This window comes from Diadema antillarum, unplaced genomic scaffold (assembly GCF_040938485.1).
Source record: "Diadema antillarum isolate AM-2024a unplaced genomic scaffold, OU_Dant_1.0 seq00000947_RagTag, whole genome shotgun sequence".
NCBI lineage: Eukaryota > Metazoa > Echinodermata > Echinoidea > Diadematoida > Diadematidae > Diadema > Diadema antillarum.
In genome coordinates, this window is record NW_027271796.1 from 569,413 (window position 1) to 591,882 (window position 22,470).

Below are 22,470 nucleotides of genomic sequence, written 5' to 3' on the forward strand. Positions count from 1 at the left end.
CTGAGAGATCAGCAAAACAAAATGACTATCATCATAGAGTGTAACGAACTTTTTTTCTCAGGTGATGTGATGGGCAAAACTACGCTTTATCATGTGATCAGGTCTTGACCAATCCTACAGCAAGATTCTTAGTATGTGGAATATAAAGCTTGATAATACAGTAGATCAGATATCAATACATGTGATCTGAGGGTGAATATGAAATTGGGCAATAGATTGTTCAGGAGTATTCCTGTGTAACATGAATTATGTAGGTAACAATACACAAAACTGTTATGCACTTTGTATAACTGCATTGGTGTCTCATTTTTAGATGAGTTTGCAAGGGCTTAAAATGTTGTCCATGCAAGAATTTCTGTGTGTGATATTTTGAATATCAGCTGTATTGTGATAATTAGCTAGACCTGTGACCCAAATCCATTTATTTATCAGACAGGAATACCCTAAAGGTGTACTTTAGAAAATAAGTACAGTAAGCTAATGGATGAACTCACCTTTGACACAACGCCACACAAAACACCATCTTGTAAAACTAAATCCACTTGATATGGAAGGAATAACTGCACAAGTGTGTCTTGATTGATTGTGACTCTGCCAATAATGAAGTCATGATGAATGTAGCCTTGTGTTCGTATGTTTGTTTGCCTATCAGATGTGAAGCACTCCCTGCATCAATTCCAGGAGAGGATGGACTTTGCTCTCAAGCTGTTAACACTCCTCAATGCCTACACTCCAGACAATGTCAGAGCAGAATGTCTTGGTGAGATTACAGTCTCTATTTTGATTAAATCTGTGAGCAGGTGTGCATTATCAATGTGAAATTTCACATTGTGGAAACTCATAATAATATCATGCAGTAGAAATGACCAGAGTTCAATATATATGAGATTTGAGAGAACAATGCGTACAAAGTAGCTGATGGAAAATATGACGAATATGATGTTTAGAATGTTGTTCAAATAGTATGTCATGAATTTGTTTCTTTGAAAATCTAGTTCTCATTGTTGACGATCTGGTTCTCATTATGACTTGATGATGATGTAGATTGGACCACCATTAATTGTGGGCAAATGTGTTCCAACGATGTATGCAATTATTTAGAACAGCAATAATTGTTACCATAGAAGCAAGTTAAGTACTTACAGCTGATTGGTTCTTCTCTTGGCTGCACCATAGTTACAGCATTTTTAATATTCTTCTGATAATTACTAACATCCAAATGTAATGGACCCCAAAGAAGTCTAGAAAAAAACAACAACAACTTATGATATATCGCTCTTCATTGCAATATAATGTACTTACCTTTCTGTTACTTGTACTGAAATGTAAAATTGCATTAGTCAACTGTGGCATTCAAAATGTCATTAGTAGCAAATATGAATAGGTTAGAGGCTTGTTCATGATTGTCCTATGCTTTGTATTTTTGTATACCACTTGTAGTGTTTCTTTTATTAAATACATGTATACAGTAGTTATAAATTCCAGGGCCTTATGCTGGTTAGTTTGTGTTGGTTTTGTTATTACTGCAGGCGTCCTCCACAGCATGGTGGTTCTCTATCCCCATGACTTCATCCAGCGAGTAGTTCCCATGATGCACCACACACATCGACAATTCCAGCAACAGTCCAACATATCCAGTAAGTCTACAGCAGGTCTTTCTCTTGAAGTCTCACTTGATATTACTGATGATCTCTTGTTGATTACCTGTCATAAGACCTAAGCCAAGACCATGTGTCTTAGCGTTAGGAAAAGTTGCTATTAAGTGTTGCTTGTGTTCACCATGTGGCTTGACAGAGAGCTTGCAACTGATATCATCTTTACACTTAATTGCACCTATTGATGACAGGGAACCTAAATCATAGGATTTATCACACTGCACTATTTTTTACACTTCGAGGTAAGTTTGGAAACTTTGTGATGTTTCATTCAACTCAACTGAGCTTAAGATCATTGTCACACTGGAATCTTTTGATGGAAATTGTTAATCTCTCTCTTCTACCTTTACAATGGAGACTGTTCTTGTGGAAAATTAACCTGATTTCCAAAGTCCTTGGGCAGAAGCCATCGACAAACTTACATAACACTGTTGAGTGAAATGGATACAGGAACTTTTGAAATTGTGTTTCTATGTTTCTGTCTGTCCTGTAAATGAAGCTGAAACAACCTTTATCCAATTCTTGTGATGTTATGAAGTGAAAATGTGAAATTTTTTATTGAAAAGAAACAATATGATAATTGTGGGTATTTATCATTGTGATCTATTGCCAGTTATTTCATCTGGCCCGTACTTCCCTCGCCGAATGCCCAAACCACTCCTCAACAAGGCCACGCTGAGAGCACCTCATCCTGAGCTCCAGATGTTCTTGCACCCGAGTCAGCTTGAAACATCTCATGTAAGAGTAGTTCAAGAGTAATGTCACCTTTCACCTTTGACTATATGCTGTATTTCAGGAGGCAACAGAAATGAACTATGTTGTAGTGAACTATGTTGCAGTGACAGTGATATTCAGGGTTTTTGTTGTTGTTGTTGTTGTTGTTTTTGAGTTAATGTTAATTGATTGGTAGCATCAAAAAGTCATTACCTAAGGGAACCTTGGAACCGCTGGAGATTTCAGAACCATTGAGTCAATCAATGTTAATGGATTGGTAGCATCAAGAAGTCATTATCAATGGGAACCTTGGAACCTCTGGAGATTTCAGAACCTTCTTTGGAACAGGTTAGATTCCAGTCTCATATTAGCTTTCAATCCCTGTTGATGTGTGTCAGTGGTCTTCAGGATGGTAACAACCATCCTTTCTGACAATCTTCTCACTCAATTCAATCCTCAGGGTGCAGACCGAGAGTATGACCAAGCCCTGCTTGACTTCTTTGGACCATACCACAACCTGATTGAGGCTCTGTGCTATGCAGCCCTGCAACAGAAGATGCTGACGGAGGATATAGTGGGACTCAGTAAGTTTTGCAGCCTCGTCGCCAGAGTGTCAGCATCTGATTCATTGATTCAGTTCTCTCTTAATACATTCCTGTTATAATTCATTCCTCGTCTATGATACTGAAAGGGGTGTACAATACCTGTATCTTTGTAAAAGGGCATTCGTAGATAATCGAAGTTGAAAATCTACTCTTTGTTCAATCAGTTTATGATTGCAAAAAGTTGTCGACATTGGAACGAATATTTAGTGATGTACAGGTTTGTCCCTCAAAACAAATCCAGAAAGATTTTTGTAGAAATGAAAGAATGACAGTTTGAAATGTATGTACACCCTTTTGTCATATCCGAGTTCACCTCAGTGGAGTAGGCGCAATATGGCAAGAGTGCATATATTGACATACGCATGCAGCAGTCACTGTGATGATGCTGTGATACGACAAAAGAGTATGTCAGGAAACTTGCCTAAGATATGATAATTTTCAGGTTCAAGAAATCAATATTGAAGTCAAGTAAAAAAGCAATCCTCATATCCAAACAGAGGGGTTTTTGCCCAATGTGAGAGATAAGACAGAGAGTCCTTAATATTAGAGTTGGAAGGTCTTTACATGCTGCCAGCCATAACATTTTTTTTAAAATCCACATTGAAACATTGCCGGGGGATAATAGCGACAAGATCAAGGACTCTACAGAATTGACTTTGAACACACTCATTGAGGTCACTCAGCTTGTATATAAACTGTGCAACAGCAAGCATGCAGTGAGTACCCAAAACCCATTACACGTAAACAGACACTCATTGCAACGGAGCAAAGCCTGTGGAATATTAAGTACAAATATCATCAAGGGACTGCACCAAGATTGACTGTGTATCAGTACAGTGACAAATCTGTCAACGACTGATGTATTTTTTCTTTACAAGGTGTGCTGGTAGCCTACGAGGGAATTCCCCTACAACTGGACTGGTTTGCCAAATACTGGAAGACAATCTACAACACACAGGTGTGGTAACATCACCAATTATTTGATATTCAAAGTTTTAAAAGATATGCGAAATGTGTTAATCATACCAATTTGTACTTGCCAGTGAAAACAATGTACTCACTTTATTTTCTATGATATTGAAAATGTCAACAGATTTTTAATAATGAAACTATATCATTTCTTTTCTGTATTTTATTAATTTACTTAGTACTACCTAACAAATGCAATCGACAGTTGAGAGAATGACTGTAGAAATTAACAAGTTGTCTGTTAGCAGTGTAATATTTACCAGAAAGGGATTTCCCCCTTTTCCTGCCTCTCCTTCCAGTGTATGTCACAGGGTGGAGACCCTATACAGCTGCTGTGCAGCATGCAGTCCTTCCATGACTACATAGAGAGTATCCTCCTGGATGAACGCACATTTCTCAACAACCAACACGTCACCTCCTTTCTGTGTATCTTCTTCCCAAGGGTACGTAATGGCACTGCAGTGTGCTTGTTGGTGCATAGTTTGTCTCTCAAGTGAAGTGAGGGAGGCTTGGAAGAATACCATTTCTACACTCATACTATACACCACTTCTTGGATTTACCTTTTGTGCTTGCATGCATCATCTTATACTTGAACCATAGATATGAATTATGTTTCTTGCTTTTTTCCATGTATCTACATGACATTAAAACACAGTAAGTTCAGGGTTGAACTGAATACTGTGGAAGCTTTTGACTGTCAAAATAACCATGAGGAATTGTATTGGCTCTCTTTTTGACATTTTTCTCCCAATCATAATTCACTCTATTATTTGTTTTCTACCCTGATTACAACATTTTAGGGAGAAGTGCCTGTCTTCTCTGACTTCAAAATGTACAGAAAGTACTGTCTTAACCTAAACCTTGGTGTACAATTGCAAAAAGATTTAAAAAAAAAAGACTGAATGAGAAAATAAAATGATACAATTATTTGACTGAACATTGCAGGTATACCAACATGTACTGTGCAATAACTGGGACACGGTAGTCAAGACGATATGCAACAGTGTGATGGCGGAAAGAGACGATGTAGATAGATATGACAGACACCAGTTGACCATTGCAGCTCACAAACTCAACGGGGTAAGTGCAGCATCTTATTGGTATGGAAATTGGACTTCTCTATAACAATCTTTCTTATTGGTAAATAATTTCTGGATTGAACAATGTGGCAGTGTGCAAATGTTTTTCAATTGTACTATTAAGAGGTTGATTTTGTAGCCATGGCAATGCACTCATAGGTAAGATTTGACACCCATAAGTCTGCTTTCCTATGAAGAAAAGTGTGGCTCTTACATGTAGTAAGACCAATGTTGACAGAATATCTCTTGGCACCCAGACATATACAGAGAACAATGTGCACAGCCCAGGTAATGAAAAAGTGCATACAACTCTTGAAATGATTATTAAAGACTGTATGCAGTAGAAGGAAAATTATGATCCATTTTGCTGTAAAATCTTACATGTGGTGAAGCAATAGTTCCTTTTATTTACTCTGTACCAGTAATATTAATTTTTGTAGTGCTCCACAGACTTTGTCTTCTCCAGAGTGAGAGTCATATTAACCCTGTACCATTTGCCTGCTTATACTGTAATGAAATAGAGTCTACTATTTTTCCAGTCACCTTTGTTCATAGTTTTTGTATAGCAGAAGCAGTATTTTCAGGGAATATGAGTTTGTCATGCCCCTGATCATATCCATATCACAAGAAGAAGTTGCTTGCAGGGAGTAAGCATTACACCTTGCTACTTTCCACCTCGCTGCAGGATCTGAGGGCCCTCCTCCAGATGTTCTCTTCGGTCCAACCCCAGCAGCTGAATCCTGCCCTCCTGCCGGCCCTCAAACACATCCAGGAGGTGTGCAAGAGGCACCAGCCGAGCCTGTCAAGGCAGCGACCACCGCCCAAGAAGCACCAGACACCCTCCTCCTCCTCCTCCTCCTCCTCTTGTTCCTCCTCCTCATCTGAGGAGTTTGAGGTGGAGGAGGATGCTGGACCAGAGGTTGCCAAAACGATGAAGGGAGATGATGGGAAGCTGTCCAGAAGGAAAGGAAAAGCACAGCACAGTAAGGAAGGAAGAGGGGATGGACAGAAGGAAGGAAAGATGCAGGAATGTGCAGAGGATGAGAAGAAGGATCCTCATCAAGAGGAAAGAGACACAGGTATGTGTGCAAGTTAGTTAACCATGCCTTTTGCCATTTATACTATATTCTTATATACTGAAAGCCCATTGATGACCTTTTTTCCGTCGTCCGTCGTCCGTCGTGCGTCGTGCGTAAACTTTTTACATTTTCATCTTCTTCTTGAAAACCCCAAGACCGATTTTCATCAAACTTGGCAGGTAGCATCCCTAGGGGGTTAGGAACTCAATTTGTTAAAATGGGCACCATGCCCCACCCAGGGGGCCCCCAGGGGGGCCCAAACCCCCCAAAATTAAGGAATCTGTAAAAATCTTCTTCTCTAGAACCAGAAGTGATAGAGCTAAATTAATACTATGAGTTAGTACATTGATGACTGTAGTTTCAAGTTTGTTCATGGCAGAATCAGGGGTGCCCCCCTTGGGACCCAGGGGAGGGGGGTGGGGAAGGGTTCTAATGGGGGCTAAATTGTACATTTTCATCGTCTTCTTGAGAACCCCATGACCCATTTTCACCAAACTTGGCAGGTAGCATCCCTAGGGGGTTAGGAAATCAATTTGTGAAAATGGGCACCATGCCCCACCCAGGGGGCCCCCAGGGGGCCCAAACCCCCCAAAATTAAGGAATATCCGCAAAAATCTTCTTCTCTAGAACCAGAAGTGATAGAGCTAAGTTAATACTATGAGTTAGTACATTGATGACTGTAGTTTCAAGTTTGTTCATGGCAGAATCAGGGGTGCCCCCCTTGGGACCCAGGGGAGGGAGGGGGTGAGGAGGGGTCCTAATGGGGCCTAAATTGTACATTTTTATCTTCTTCTTGAGAACCCCATGACCTATTTTCACCAAACTTGGCAGGTAGCATCCCTAGGGGGTTAGGATCTCAATTTGTTAAAATGGGCACCATGCCCCACCCAGGGGGCCCCCAGGGGTCCCAAATCCCCCAAATGAAGGAATCTTTATAAATCTTCTCTAGAATCAGAAGTTATATATAGAGCTGAGATAATACTATGAGTGAGTACATTAATGACTGTAGTTTCAAGTTTGTTCATAGGAGATCCAGGGGTGCCCCTCTTGGGTAGGGGGGGGGGGGGTGGTGGTTGGAAGGGTTTTTTATTTCATATTTCTAACGAAGAGCGTTGTCATACAATTCTCACATTCCATCTCAAATAGCTCTCTTTCAATCACAGTACAATAGTTATCCAGAGTTATTGTCACTTTTATAGTGGATCTCCTGATTCTACAATAAATAGATATCAACAGATTTGACCATTTCTCTTGTGGACCAAGAAAATGTAAATGGTGGTGACAGTGAGACGGCGCAGTCGGTAGCACTTTTCCCTTGCAGTAGAACAGCACGGGTTGAGTCTCGTACGAGTACAGCTGAGCAAGGAGGTGTGTGAACATACCCTCCTGGCTAGTTAAAGGGAAACACGCTGTTCTTTGGATAGGACAGGAAATGGAGGTCCCATGTATGAGGGAGTCTCAACTCACACACATCAAAGATCCCTCCTCACTTCCACACAGAGAGTAGGGTGCAACCTGTTCAAGTGGTCTGCTACACATGCACATGTACACACATCAGAAAACAGGTGACTGATGACCCCTAGTGGTTTGCCTCAGGTGATAAGAAATACTTGGCAAGCAGTATCAACCCAGCTTGTCATTGTGACTTTAGAGATAAGGAAAGAAAAGTGTTAATGCAAGCAGTTTTGTGTGAAACTGCGTAATTGTGTGCATATGATGAAGTAAAGATTATCATAATTTGGAATTACTGTCTTTTCAGTATCTAATCATGCAACTAAACTGTCCTGTGAAATCTCTGTAACAATGTTTAAAGCTCAGTTTGTTGAACATGATAGTCTAAGACCAAAATTTGTTGCCTTATCTGAAATACACTGGACAGCAAAAGAAAGTACCCACTGTTGTCAAAGGCCGCACACAAAAATTCACCCCCTAGAAATATAAAATTTTTGTACACAGGTGTGCTACAATGCCCCTTACTTATCACATGCACATAAGCAAGTGCATGTCTTCATAACAAAGAAGAACTTGACATGCACAGCATCTTGGTCATTGAATCAAAAGTCCCACACAACAGCACTTTCCACCATGCAAAAAAGGCCACTGAATGGATAACATTTTTAAACAACCAACATATCAAAGTGAACACCTGTTTTGTCAAAATGATGTTAATGAATGTATTCTGTATTTAGGGATGCTGTCCTTCATGATTATGCTAATTCTTAGAATAAAATCAGTTAGCTCTTTAATCTGGGCATTACTTTACTCTGGTCTAAGCCAGCTTCCATCAGGAGAATTATGCCACGTCCTGAAAGGCTTGTAATGCTCATTCTGTTACATTTTGTGACTTTTGATTCAGCGACCAAGATGCTGTGCGTCATTTTTCTTCTTTGTAATAAAGATAATCACTTGCTATTGGGTATGTGATTACTAATGGATATTGCAGCATACCTGTGTACAAAAATTGTTAAATTCTAGGTGGTGAATTTTTGTGTGCAGCCTTTGACAGAAGTGGGTACTTTCTTTTGCTGTCCAGTGTATTATGTATTTGTGGCAGTGGTTGTAAATTCACTGCAAGACAAAAGAAAATGAAGGAAATATGCTGGGATATTCTCTTTGCCTAGACAAAATCAAGTATGTGGCATTGTGTAGTGATGAAGAAAAATAGTACTCTAGACATTCTACATGGCTAGCATAGTGATGGTAAAAATTTGTACTGATCATTATTATGATGTCATGATTTGTGTTATGGTTAATGTTATGTGTTTTGATAGACGAAGGTATCCCAAGTAAGAGAAGACGGTTAAGCCAGGAGTCCAGTCATGAGGCAGTCAAAACATCTCAAAGAGCACAGGAGGACCGTGTCAAAACAAGAGTTCACAGGACTTCTGAAAAAGATGCCAAAGGAAGCGACTGCCCAAAGCCCAAATCTGGCACCATCAAGGAAGAGAGGGGGTGGAAAACTAACAGACCTGTCCAGGAATCTGCTCCTGAGGACAAAAAGGATGACAATGTTGTGTGTCCACCCTTGGACAAGGAGGAGGGGGCGGAAGAGAGTCTGAATCCCTCCCTTCCCCTTCTTTCGCCCCGCTCTCCAACAGAACTTCCAGACCACTCATCCTCATCCTCCGGTGGTAAGGCTGGTGTCCAGTCGATACTGGCTACGAAGGACTCGAGGCTGGTGGGACAGAAGGGGAGGAAACAAGACCAGATTGGTGCTCTCATCAAGAGTCTGGAGATGTTGATTAGCCTCCTGGAAAAATCATAGCAGTACCTCACCAGGTCTGCATGACTTGGTCACAGCAGCAGACAGCATTTCATAACTGCACAATGCAAGCAAGAAAGTGTACTTTGTCTGTGTTTGGGCATATTCTACTCTGTGATGCTGTTTGAGGAATGCAGCAGAAATGTTCTGAACAGGAGGATCTTTGAGAATGCTACATACAACTTGTAGATGTGATGGAAATACACCCAGGTGCTGTGTTTGGTCAGTCAGTGTTCCATATCCATAGGGAGAACATGTAAACTGACTCGTCATTCTTCTTATGGAATGCTAGATGTCTTGAAATAAATGTCAAATCAGCTGTGTGCACATGTTTGTTTTCATTTTTATTTGTCAAATTCTCTTTTTTTGGCAATGTTTGACCAGCCAACACTATTGCAATATGCTGTTGGTTGCTGTACAATTGAAAGTCAATGTATACTCTCTGATCCGTATTTACAGATTAAGTGGGGATGATTTTATTCTGCTGTGGTTTGAAATAAACAAAACTAAATTGAGAGAGGGAGAAATGTATGGACATTTTACAATGACATGGCTTTGATTTATTGGGAAAAAAAAGGAGTGATTTATAATGCCATTCGAGGACAGTTTTTTTCTGTGTCAGTGATTGCGTGATGTACACAGATTATTCAGTCAATCATTGTTTGGTAAAGTAATGTCATTGGTGAAGTGTAGCAACATGTCCAAGTGGTCACCAGTCCACTGTCCAAACACCTTGATTTAGTTTTTCTCTCAATACCGCTATTGCAGATCAGTAAGCTGCCAAAATTGAATTGTGAATTGTGAATTCCTATTGATTTGCTTCAATTAATTCACCAGTGTGCTTAGTGACATTGTTTCTTTGCCCAAACAATCTGTGAGGGTCTCAAGTGCAGTGAGAGACCCGTGATAAGTGGACTAGTGTGTGGTCTGGTAAGGAAGAGATTATGGGTTCAAATCCCACCTGGTGCCCTCATTCGTTGATAAGATTTTGTACTCAAAGCATCCTTCATTACTTACTTGTATTAAGAGTTACCTGGTAATTATTGAAGTTATAATGATGACATGGCCTTCTTGAAGAAAAATGCTACCACTGAAAAAGTTTGCCCCTATTTTATAGGACTATATTATTATCATTATTCAACTGGAACAATACGGAAAATTTTTGAGATCTGTAAGGTTATTGCATGTTTGTAACACTGGAAAATCAATTACCCAGTTTCAATTAATCCTTTCCATTCATTTCTTGAGTTGAAACAAATTGATTACAGTAAAACAAGCTACACATTCTAAAAATTGTTAATGTACAAAAATAGAGACAAGATGTGAAAAAGTTAGTACAGGATAGATACAATGTCACATTGGACGTGAGTAAGGCCCTATTTTGTTTGTGTAACTTTTTAAGAAAGTAAGTGACAATCATAAACAAAATATGTACCCAGGATTACTTTATTTCTATTAATACACGATGAATGAGAAAGCAGTATGTAATATGTAATGTCATGATGAAAACTCTGCTGTAATTCTAGATCTGCCTGTAGATGTTTATTAAGTAAGCTGGTGAAAAGATATCTTTTCAATATTGGGTATACATGAGATTGCAGTCACCTTAACTTCACTGTTGTTGAGGGTAATGTACTTCAAGCAGAAGCTGGGATTGCAAGTGTGCTATGCTAATGCCATGATATATTCCTAAGTACACAGCATCAGTCAAATAACCATGACAGTTCGCCATTGGTTTTGTTTTAGTAATTCTTTGCTGTTGTGAAATATCCACTGTGGTGCTAAGATTTTAATGTGATCAATGTTTTGTAAATCTCTAGTTTGCTTGATTGGCAAGAATGCAGCACATTCAAACCGTGAAAAGGCTGTACAGCTTCATCTTGTTGTGTACAAATTTTGAACCATATACACGTAGCATGAGGACATTGCCATTAACCATTAACAGCTGAGATATTGCATGCACACTTCCAACTTGCTGTTTTGTCTGCATGATGACAGCTACAGCTCTGTCTTGTCAGCACAATGTCATAGTAGATATCAGGCTTGTACACTCTATGTGATGTATCATCACACAACTCAAACAGAAAGTTTTCTGTCAAAGCTCATTGTTTTTGTTTTCTTTTCCCTCTTTGGTCTCTGACTCAGATGCTCCATTTGACTTTTTGGTGTGACATGACGTTTCTTTGTAATGTACATTGTATCCAGTGCAGTAAGAAAGCTGTGGCTTTTCTGGTTTGGTTTATTTTATTTTTTTCTCTCCATGGGATGCAAACTTGAACGATCTTTGTTACATCAGGTGAAAATATGCAAATGGTGAGCCTGCTGCAAAAAAAAAAAAAGAAAGAAAGAAAAGTACTGCTTTTATTATCTGCTGGTGTTCCTAGTGGCTTGAAACATGTGTGAGGCATGCTCAGTGCTTAACTATTAGCATGCATTAATTTCTTTACAGTGTTTGGTTCTTGTTTCTGTTTATTTATTTTTCCATCTTCCAGTGAGTCCTTGTGTCCCTTTTCTGATTTTTGAATGTATGCAGCACTAAAGCATTTTAAAAGCTAAATCTCTCCATTTTTGTTTAATGCATCATTTTTACAGTCTGCACTGCACATGGTAGGCCAGCTATCAAAGACAGCTCTCAGAGAGAACTTTGGTCAAACACAAATGGCATTTCTATGAAAGATGTTCATACACCAAAACAGCATGAAAGTTAGTAAATTATCATGTCAGTTGTGGTCAGAGGTAAAGTGAAGTGTATGTACTTTTAATTCCGCAGTGCCACATGGATTCTCAGCCATGTAATCACAATTCATATTGCCCAGCCGTTGTAGAATGTAGGAGGGAGCAACTAGTTTACATTAACACAAATGAGTTCATCTCATAGACTAGTAGTATGGATTCTAATCTGGTGTAATTTGTTATCATAAAAAGACTGATATAAATGCCATTTTATCAACTATTCTGATTTGTACTTTTGAATTTTCAAGACTCCCAGCTCTCCAGTCATACATAGTTTGTCCCTTTGTATTCACAAAAATTTACTATAGAAATGGTAACAAATCTAAATACCAGATATACTGTAAAATAAGAAATATTTGTGTGCATTTTGATTGCGCGAATTTTATGAGAGCCAAGATTCACAAAATTAAAAAGCACATGAAAGTTCTTGTCTACACTATATGCATTGAATGCCAGTGGCAATTTGTGAAAATTTCACGCAGTGTAAGAGACTGTCGGCTCCAATTGGCGCAGATTTCATGCTGCAAAAATACCTTACTTTGTAGTACAGTTTAAAGAAAATATACTTATTAAAGACAGAAGTGGTCTTAAGTGCACAAGAGATTAAGAAATGCAGTAAGTCAAAGTCAACAAACATAGTAGATATTATGGAAAATTGGGAAATTTTGTGCTCAGTATTTTTCTGAAGGTTGTCTCAGAAAATGCACAGAAAGTGAAAACTGTGTGTCTCCCTTTATTAGCTCACCTTATCAAAAAACTCGAGTGAGCTATTGCAATCACTCATTGTCCTTTGTCTGTTGTGTGTAAATAAACTTTTAAATTTTCAGCTCCTTCTTAATCTTTTAAAATCTTCTATAGATTGGAAGTGATAGGACAACCCCCCCCCCCCCCCCCCCCCCCAATTGATATTGACAAAGAAAAAAATGGGGGTGCAAAAGAGGGCATTCAAGTTAAAACACATGAAAGTTGGATGTTTGCCACTGGAAGACTGATCAAGATTGAGTCCTCACAGTTGTGTTGTTATAGTACTAAATGATGCAAATGATGCTGGAGAAGGCTTAAACAGAGCTCTTGATACTATAAAGCCCCAAGGGTGGGTCAGAATAGTTTATGCTACATTGCAACCAGAAAGACGGGCTATATATAGCCTTGCAATCACAGGGTCCAGCATGGTCCTACCGAAGAAAATACTTTTCTGCTCTCTCCATGTAGCCAGTTGGCATCAATGTCATTTTCTCCTGTTAAAAAGAAGACTAGGTAGTGTAGGAATCTGTTGCCAGATTGTACAGAGTATTATATCACCTGGTATGAGAACAAACATGTGATGTGTGGTGACTTTGGTAAGCAATAGCATGGCTTCTCTGAGCTCACTTAATTAGTCAGATGTGCTGGTGAAATTGACTCCAAGCACCCACTGCAGACAGGCAAATTGCCATCTTTGAAATGCCTACAGAATCGTGAGAAGCATTCATCATGCGACGCCATTGCATGGAGGATAGTATCATTGTTTTTGGTCATTTATTTTCTACAACACATCTTTATGAGAGTTGCATTGTTTTGCCAATAAATCAGTTGTATTGGCCTACATGTGTGAATTTTTAAGGTGAATGTCTGTGTCCAAGACTAGAGTCACAGATGGTTGCAATGCATAAGTTTAATGTGCCTTAGAGAGTATCTGTTTTACATTGGAGGAAGGTGTGTTTCGTCCTCTCCTCTGGTTGGTGGGTCATGTATGGCAATGGAACACTTGAGCAGGAAATGTATGATAATGCTTGGATAAGCTCAAATGACCATGTCTTTTTGTTGTTGTTGTTCTTGTTCTTGTTGTCTGTATGACTGTATCAGATGTATAAGATTAAGATTGTGCTCTGTATATTTCACCTGAACATGAGCTTTTCTGTGAACATGTGTGGCGAGTTGTAAACCACTATGAAGTTTGCGTTCAATATGTAGGTATCTCCATTCTGTGCTCACACTATCATGTACTAGATAAGCATTACAATTGATGTTGATAATAATGATGGCAACCACTGGAGTGATTCAATGCTTCAGGTGTATGTATCTCTTTGTTCAGATAACATTTTGCAGTCAGACATTGTTATACAGAAGCTCATGGTGTGGACCTGTACAGTGCAGCAAGTGAGAGAATTGGTTTTTGACATCCATGTCAAGTAATATCTATGTTCTTTTGAAGGTTAATAGTGCAACATTCCAGGCCCCCAAAATAACTCAAAGCACATTGATACAAGCTTTGGGTGTATGAATGCTGCTTTCAAAATGTCTTCAGTTTGCATGTCGCTCTGCAGAGTATTTTCTACTTAGGCATGTTTGTGCATAGTGCTGCTAGAGAACCAGGTGTATCAAGCTGTTAAGTGAGCAGGCAGAACAGGATCTGGGCTTGTATAGACACAGATGTACCTTCTCCTTTGACCCAAACCACAAGTGGGGATGGAAAGCCACAAGTGGGGATGGAAAGAGGTGGTTTCTTTTGTAATTTTTAAACATGGTCAAAGGTTTCTGGTCTTTGTATAACACCCTGCTTATAAATGTGTTCTCTAGACTCATTCCCAGCCGAGTTTCAAGCACCACAAAGTGAGCTATTACACTGTTATTGATATGAGAAGTGAGTTAAAGTGGATTTTATGCATGCATATTTCCCTACTGCTGTAGGCCAAATCTATTTTACAGTTGTATAATGAGTTTCCAAAATTTACTGCCATGCAAAAGCATAAACCTGGTTTAGTTTTCTATGTCTTCCTCACACCTTGCACATGTGTTTGGTGCCAGTTTCAGATATGCTAATGTACCAGGTAAATGAACTTTTAGTGTATTTAAGGCAAAACCAGGAAATTAAATAAGATATACCTTGGTAGTTAGATTCCTACCACTCTCCATGTATCAGGGGTTAATCAAGAGGTAATGACTGATGTGAATCTAAGTGTGAAACTGTCACACACATCACGAGTTATGTACACAGGAAACCCCACGTACTGTCAGATTACTTTCACTGTGTTTATTAGTCTTCATACAGCCTCACTCCTTGCAAATGTGGAAATACAGGTCTATAGAATGATTTCTGCAATGCATGTGAAAAATGAATTTTTTACTCTTTATGGCTAAATGGAGTCAAGCCATTCAGTGTAATTGGCCATAGGACAGACAGAGGCACTAGGGTATGGAAACTGAAAAGTATGGAGGCCCTTGAATGTAGCCTTGATATGGCATATAAAATATGTAAAGATACAGTGTAAGGAGTCCTTCTACTTGAAACAATGTATTATCCATTGAGCTTTCAGTTTTACTCTAGGTGTCATCTCTTTCCAGCCCACTAATCCTTGCAAAATATATACTTTTGATGACGTTTAGCCTGCACTGTTGTTTGCGAGTGTTGGAACCTTTGTGGAATGTTGGACAGAGTAATAGCTTTTAGGAAAAATTGAAATAAGTGCAAGTGAAGGTGTAAAGAATGCAATGTGACCTTTGGGATATTTTGCCATCCAGGTTTGTTGTGATGTAAAAAAAAAAAGAAGAAGAAATTTCTTTTACTTCATCAGCAATGTAACTATGCAAGTAGAGATAGAAATCTGTTGGCTAAACTTAACACCATTTTTGTAACATTACAGGTACCAAGTTCTGGTACAGCAAGTTACCATCCTCTTATGATTGCCACAAGATGTTATATTTCATTGTTTGAGGTCTTTGTATTAATGAAATCTACCCTTTGGTTATATTCCTTATTGATCACAGTGGCAATATGTGATTATAGAGATGATGTAATGTTGCCTGTTTAGAAGAGCTCTGAACTTCCATTGTCTAAACAACTGGAATGTTATGTGATTACTTTAAGCTGCATAGCATGTGGAGAGGCAAACATGACACTGACTGTACACCAAATACCCTAATGACTTTCATCTAAGTACAAGTATTTCTGTTCAGCTATCTAAGTGTATTCTATTGCTAAGAGTGGTAAGCCACTTGTAGCACTAGCTCATTTAATAGCACAAATATCTATTGAAGCACAGGTGGTAGCATAGCAGTGTGGATGTTACGTGTTGAATCATAAACTGCTTGCGAACACCTAATACATTGTAGTAAGTATCTTGAATGGGGGAAGAGTGTTTTTTAAGGAGATTCTGCAGTGTTTCAAAGGATTAAGTATTGAGTATCTGCCATGCCAATAGTCAACAGCTCTGTCTAGTGTTGGAAACCTTGTAATATATTTCCCTTAGGGGATCTTGAACTTTTTCTCTTTTTTTTGCCATACTGTATGCACACTGACAAGCACTGCACATGCCATTCTTGAATATGTGTTGAGATGAAATGTGTATATTGAATAAACTCGCTTTATTGCAACAGGATCAAATGTTTCTTCCATTTGTGATTTATCAATAGTTTTAACCTGTGCTAGGACAACCTATACGAATATACACTAGCAATCACAAATGCATGTACACTGGCATGAACACATTCCATTGGAAATGCTGTGTCCAAACTTTTATTTGCAAGATCAAAGATGTTAATGTAAATTGCAATACTTCTGTGAAGTGGAAAAAAGTAAAAGATAATTCATTTCCACAACATTGCCATATAGATGAAAATTAGAAGTACAATGTGACATATTTGGTTTTGACAGAACTTTGACATCAATAAACAACCCTATACAAGGGGGAAGGATCCAGTGGCATTTAATTCTACCATTTGAAACCATATGGGTAAAAGCACCTGCTCTGAATAACATGTTTGAGTGACTGGCCACTTGTACCTTCTGCATGTTTCACAGACAAAATCATTGGTCCTTGTAAACCTCACATTTACTGACAAATGGATAAAAGTAAATGTTAGCATGGCAAGAAATTGGTCCGAAACAATTGGCCCTGAACCTTTCCTTAGTTGCCATGATATTTGCAAAACTTTACAACTTACAACTGCAAGTCCACTTGATGAACAGAACCACGACTACAAGCACATTTACACATGCTAACTCTCGGCTAAATGTTCCACAAGGATATTGTTGTGTCATTTCACAAGTCACAGTCTTGTAAAAAAGAGCCAAACAGTTCTGCCCAGCTTAGACAGAAATTTGTAAAATAAGTCTTGCCTGACATGTTAATGAACATAATGACATGTACTCGAAATTTTTAATGCATAGAACTGCACAGAATACAAAATTTATTTCACTATGAAATTGACATAATCGGATCAAATATACAAAGTGTACAATGGTACGTAATCACAATATTTACAATAAATCACACACTTATTCAATAGATATCTTAGAACAAGTCTCTGTCCAATATCTAATGTTTCAAAGGGATATATCAATTCTTCCCACAAGTAAGATGCAATCAGGATGTGTGGTCAGTAAGTTGAGGTAGTATCCATTGTGCAAGGTTGAGTAACAGTACTGAGGAACCTTGTTACAGTGCACTCCCGTTATAACGAAATGCTCGGGACCGGCAGTTTTCTTTCGTTATAACGAAATTTCGTTATAACCGAACTAATACAATATATAACGAAAACAAGGAAACCACATATATATATCATATTCTGTTTGCTGAATACTCATCATACACTGGAAAGCTATGTGAAATGTGATGGGATAACTGTATTACAATAATAAACGCACATGGAGCGAACACACAGTGGTGTGAAGCGTCACCCATGCAGAGACGCTATAAATGCTTTTTCCGCTACGTATTTTCGAAAGCAATTCGCATTTCGTTATAACGGAGCACATTTCTTTTGTTTTTCTTTGTCTCTGGCGCTCGGAAAAGACTTCGTTATAACGGAAATTTCGCTATAACCGTGTTCGTTATAAGCGAATTTTGAACCATAGACTTTAATGGTGATAATTTTGGGACCAGAAGATTTACTTCGTTATAACGAAATTTTGTTATAACCGTGTTCGTTGTAACGGGAGTGCACTGTATAACCATGATGTAAAAACTAGGACAATTACCTTGTTAGATCAGTTTTCACATTATATCAGGATAGAAAACAAAGAAATGAACGGAGTTGGGGACCTGCAAAATATGTTGTTCTGAAAGGGTTTTGCTGTAACTGACCACTACCAAAGTGATGTCATACCCTTTTGTTCTTGCTCAGGTTGGAATCAGGTGCGAGCGTAAACACTTCGGTGAGGTGAGGCTGTGTTGAACCAGTTTCCATAGTAATGAATGGCTATGATCGGGCTTAACATTAGCGGTGGCCCGATGGCCAGAAGCCACTAAAAATTAATGTCGGGCTACCAAATTTTCTAACAAGCTATCCTTTGGTGGCCCGATCTGTCACATAACACTCAAGATGGATTTCATTTTTTTTATTCACTTTGAGCGAATACATTTCTGTTTTGGGGCCACACAACTTTCAGATTGATTTTAGTGGCCTGAATGGGCCATCGGGGGGGGGGGGGGGGGGGGGGGGGGGGGGGGGAGTTAGTGTGGTCTGTGTGGAGCATTGGCTACGGCATCACACTTTGGTACTCTATAACAAAGTTTCACTGTAAATGTTGCCAATAATGACACTTCTAACACAGTGTTTGTAACCTCACTGAAATTGCCCTGACAATAGCAGAATATGAGGACATGAGTATGGCATACATGTATTAAAGTACATTGTAATTGCGATACGCAGTATTGCCACAATTAATCATGCACAGTATCAAATTATATGAATTATACAAATTTCATCAGAACTTCTACCTCGTTATCACAGAAAAGGGAAATGGTGCATTACATGGTGATTGTGCTAAATAGAAATTATTGCATTCACATCATTTTCAGCTCAGAAAATTAGATGTCACTCTGTCATCACCGTTCACCTCCTTTTACAAAGCTTCAGGAGTACTCGAGATCCAGGCAAATTTCATAATACTACCAAAGCATACTTTGCTTCTAAGGGCTTTATAACCACTGTTTGAAATCTACTTTTGGACAAGAATCGTTGTCTTCCTAAGTAATGCGTGTGAACATTTGACAACCAAGCTGCCCTCTCACAAAGAAATTATTCCTTCAGCATTCTCAATTACATTCTTCTACATGTTATCCCATCAGCTCTTTTCTTGGTAACAGGGAGTATTACATACAATTAGCTTCTGTTGAGTCATAATTGAATTGACTCCAAAATCAGTACAATCTTTCGGCCCTGGTTTAGTGAAGTGCTGGATTAAAGTATTAAGAGATTATAAGTTCAAGCACATTCAACATGGCACTGTCCTTACTAGGCATGACCTGCAATTTATCAACACTTCTCTTAAGTTTTGAACAAACAGGAAATTAGAAACCTATCGAAGACTTTTTTTTTTGGTGCACCAATAAAATATGCATATGTGTACATACAGACCTATGTATCAAGTAAAAACACTTTGATTAGTACTTCTTATGTGGCATAAATGCCAAAAGGGATTCACTCATTCATCATATCAAAGTTCTTTGCCATGATGGATGGTACGGCTAGCAATATCTGTGTGAGCAATTGACGGTTTGTACCCCTCATTAAATTACTGGATGTTTCTGGCCCAAAGTGCCTGATGATGAGCCTTTCATTTCACATGCTTCATTTGGCATGCATAATTTCTTGCTACGCCAGGCAAGTCTCTGGAAAAGTTCAGAGTTCAAGCTAGGTTTTAAGTTGTTGTAATTTTGATGAAGTTTATAATGATGTTGGTGTACTGTGAAATTGCGGAAACAATTTGTCTGGTTCATACCTATGTGAAATCATGAACTGAACATCATCTTATGGAGGCCAAAGCATGATAAGGTGATTGTATTTTGCTTCAATTTTTTTCCTCATGACAAATATATTCCATTGAAAGGCAAACAAACAAGAAAGCAGAGTGCACAGTTGAGCATGACATACACAAATATGCTGAGGAAATACAATGATGAATACTGAGTTCAAATTAACAAACAAAAGCTCTGACATCTGGTTTTCTATGAAATCTGATAAGTGCATAAAACATTGCCTAATATATCAGTGCTGAATTATAGGGATGAGGTGGTGGACCTTGCAACTGAACACAAAGCACAACTTTTCACTGGTGATAACTGTTGATCTGGGAGTTATCCTGCATGCCAAGTGCTGATTGCCTTGAATGGAAGCATCTCATTTGACAGACATCATCTCACTGCAGAGTAACAAGTGAGTGACATGGCTACTCCAAATAGACTGATATCTTACTCACATCGAATGTCAGCAGTTCACATCTCAGAGAGTGGAGGGGTATGGCAGGATATCCACCATCATAATGCAGCATTTATCACGTCTTGCCAGAGTGTATGGATGCTGAAATATTTCCTGAGACAGTCCGATGTGTCAGCTGGTTTATCCTCACACTCGATGGACCACCTCCAATTTGATAGCATGAGTCTGCACATATGTATGAGAAAGGACAAAGGCCAACCATTGATACCAACAAATACATCATACACTGTCTGCTCTAAAACTTCCTGTTTCAAGAACAGATCAAAAACAATATTACAGTGCACTCCCGTTATAACGAAATGCTCGGGACCGGCAGTTTTCTTTCGTTATAACAAAATTTTGTTATAACCGAACAAATACAATATATAACGAAAACAAGGAAACCACGTACGTATATCATATTCTGTTTGCTGAATACTCATCATACACTCGAAAGCTATGTGAAATGTGATGGGATAACTGTATTACAATAATAAACGCAAGTTCCCCTCAGAAACTGTGCGTGACACAAGGAGCAAACACACAGAGTGATGTTAAGCGTTCACCAATGCAGAGACGCTATAAATGCTTGTTTCGCTCCGTATTTTCGAAAGCAATTCGTATTTCGTTATAACGGAGCACATTTCTTTTGTTTTTCTTTGTCTGTGGCGCTCGGAAAAGACTTCGTTATAACGGAAATTTCGCTATAACCTTGTTCGTTATAAGCGAATTTTGTACCATAGACTTTAATGGTGATAATTTTGGGACTAGGGCCCCGTTTTATCAAAAGATATAATCGATTTCAAATTTCCTTACCACACAGGCTGCCATAGACTTACCATAGGAATCAACTTTATAATCAATTATAACTCTTCATAAAACAGGGCCCAGAAGATTTACTTTGTTATAACGAAATTTCGTTATAACCGTGTTCGTTGTAACGGGAGTGCACTGCAGTACCAAAATAAGTGACACAAGTCTACAGTTTCTTCCACAAACACATACTCTTACATTATTACATTATTACATCCAGTAGGATGAGAATGTTGGTTGATCAGCATGTGTCCGCCTGTAAATGGCTGTGACTGGCTGGAATACTCCCCAGGGAGTGAGCACTGTCTCAGTGCTGGTTGGAAATAATGTATCCAGTGACTAGGGTAATAATAGTGTGTATGCACCTTGAGTGGATTTGTCACAATGTAAGTTACGTATACAGTCAACCTTGCCTAAGCAGAATTTATTTGGACTGAGGAAATAGCTTTGACTTAGAGAAAAATTGACTTACGAGAGATTAGAATCAATGGAATATAAATAGAAGAGGACTCAACAATTCCTTTGACTTAGGTGATTATTCAGCTTACGTGAGGTTGACTTAAGCAAGGTTGACTGTATTTTAATTATTATTATTAGTAGTGGGTTTTGTTTTGTTTTTATCTCAAAGCAGTTGTGACTACCATGTCATAATATTAATGACTCATATTATGCAGATAACATTGCACATAAAATATGTTTCCATTTGCTGCTCATAATCTTCCTTGAATGACAGACCTGTTATGGCAGCCAACAAAGAATGAATTACTTACGTTAACCGAAGGTGTACTCCCTTTATACCACAAATACATACATGTGTGTGAACATAAGCATTTGAACACTTAGTTTTATGTCTCTGTGAGCACAAATTGAATGTATTGACTTATTAACATGTTGACACCAACTTGCCTGATTTAGGTAGTTCTGGATAATCCTCATCATTAGTTAGAAGTGTTTCAATGACGGTACTGGTAGTAGATGTATCTATTCAATGAAGGGTAAGAAAGCAGAAATATTAAACTTGGATTTTATGTGATGACATCTCCATTTTCAGACAACCAAGACTGCTTAGAGACCATTAAGTGTCCCAAGGAATTGACACATCTCTCAACAGAATTACAGTGAGCTCTATACTGTGATTTCCACAGTCCTCCATGATTTTTCAAGGATCATGCATTGAAATTCCATATGCTATGGGTGACTTGGTCTTCATCAATTTTCAAAACAGCCTCTCTAATGGTAAAGTGGCTTTCTATGAATATTCAGCAGTCTCTCTATGGGAACTCAAAAGTCTCCTTATAGTCACTTAAAGATCTCGGAGCCATCTGCTAATCTACCATCTAAGAATTTTCCACAACCATATTGGAAATATCAGTGAGAGA

The 22,470-nt window shown here is 38.6% G+C and overlaps 2 protein-coding genes across 2 annotated transcripts in view; one reads left to right on the forward strand and one right to left on the reverse strand.

The window, feature by feature from the left end:
* The window catches only part of LOC139741722 (ubiquitin carboxyl-terminal hydrolase 34-like), a 107,726-nt gene extending 94,760 nt beyond the window's left edge, over positions 1-12,966 (forward strand). The window contains exons 69-77 of the mRNA XM_071652308.1: positions 653-760; positions 1,530-1,637; positions 2,269-2,393; positions 2,830-2,953; positions 3,853-3,932; positions 4,243-4,386; positions 4,890-5,024; positions 5,709-6,102; positions 8,874-12,966. Of these exons, the coding sequence (XP_071508409.1) occupies positions 653-760; positions 1,530-1,637; positions 2,269-2,393; positions 2,830-2,953; positions 3,853-3,932; positions 4,243-4,386; positions 4,890-5,024; positions 5,709-6,102; positions 8,874-9,367 (1,712 nt within the window). The 3' untranslated portion in view covers positions 9,368-12,966. The remainder of the gene's footprint in view (positions 1-652; positions 761-1,529; positions 1,638-2,268; positions 2,394-2,829; positions 2,954-3,852; positions 3,933-4,242; positions 4,387-4,889; positions 5,025-5,708; positions 6,103-8,873) is intronic.
* A 7,388-nt stretch (positions 12,967-20,354) lies between these two features.
* Positions 20,355-22,470, reverse strand: part of LOC139741727 (cation channel sperm-associated protein subunit gamma 1-like) — a 32,731-nt gene continuing 30,615 nt past the window's right edge. The window contains exons 12-13 of the mRNA XM_071652312.1: positions 21,998-22,072; positions 20,355-20,464 (exon numbers count right to left, since the gene is read on the reverse strand). Coding sequence (XP_071508413.1) covers positions 20,355-20,464; positions 21,998-22,072 — 185 coding nt within the window. The remainder of the gene's footprint in view (positions 20,465-21,997; positions 22,073-22,470) is intronic.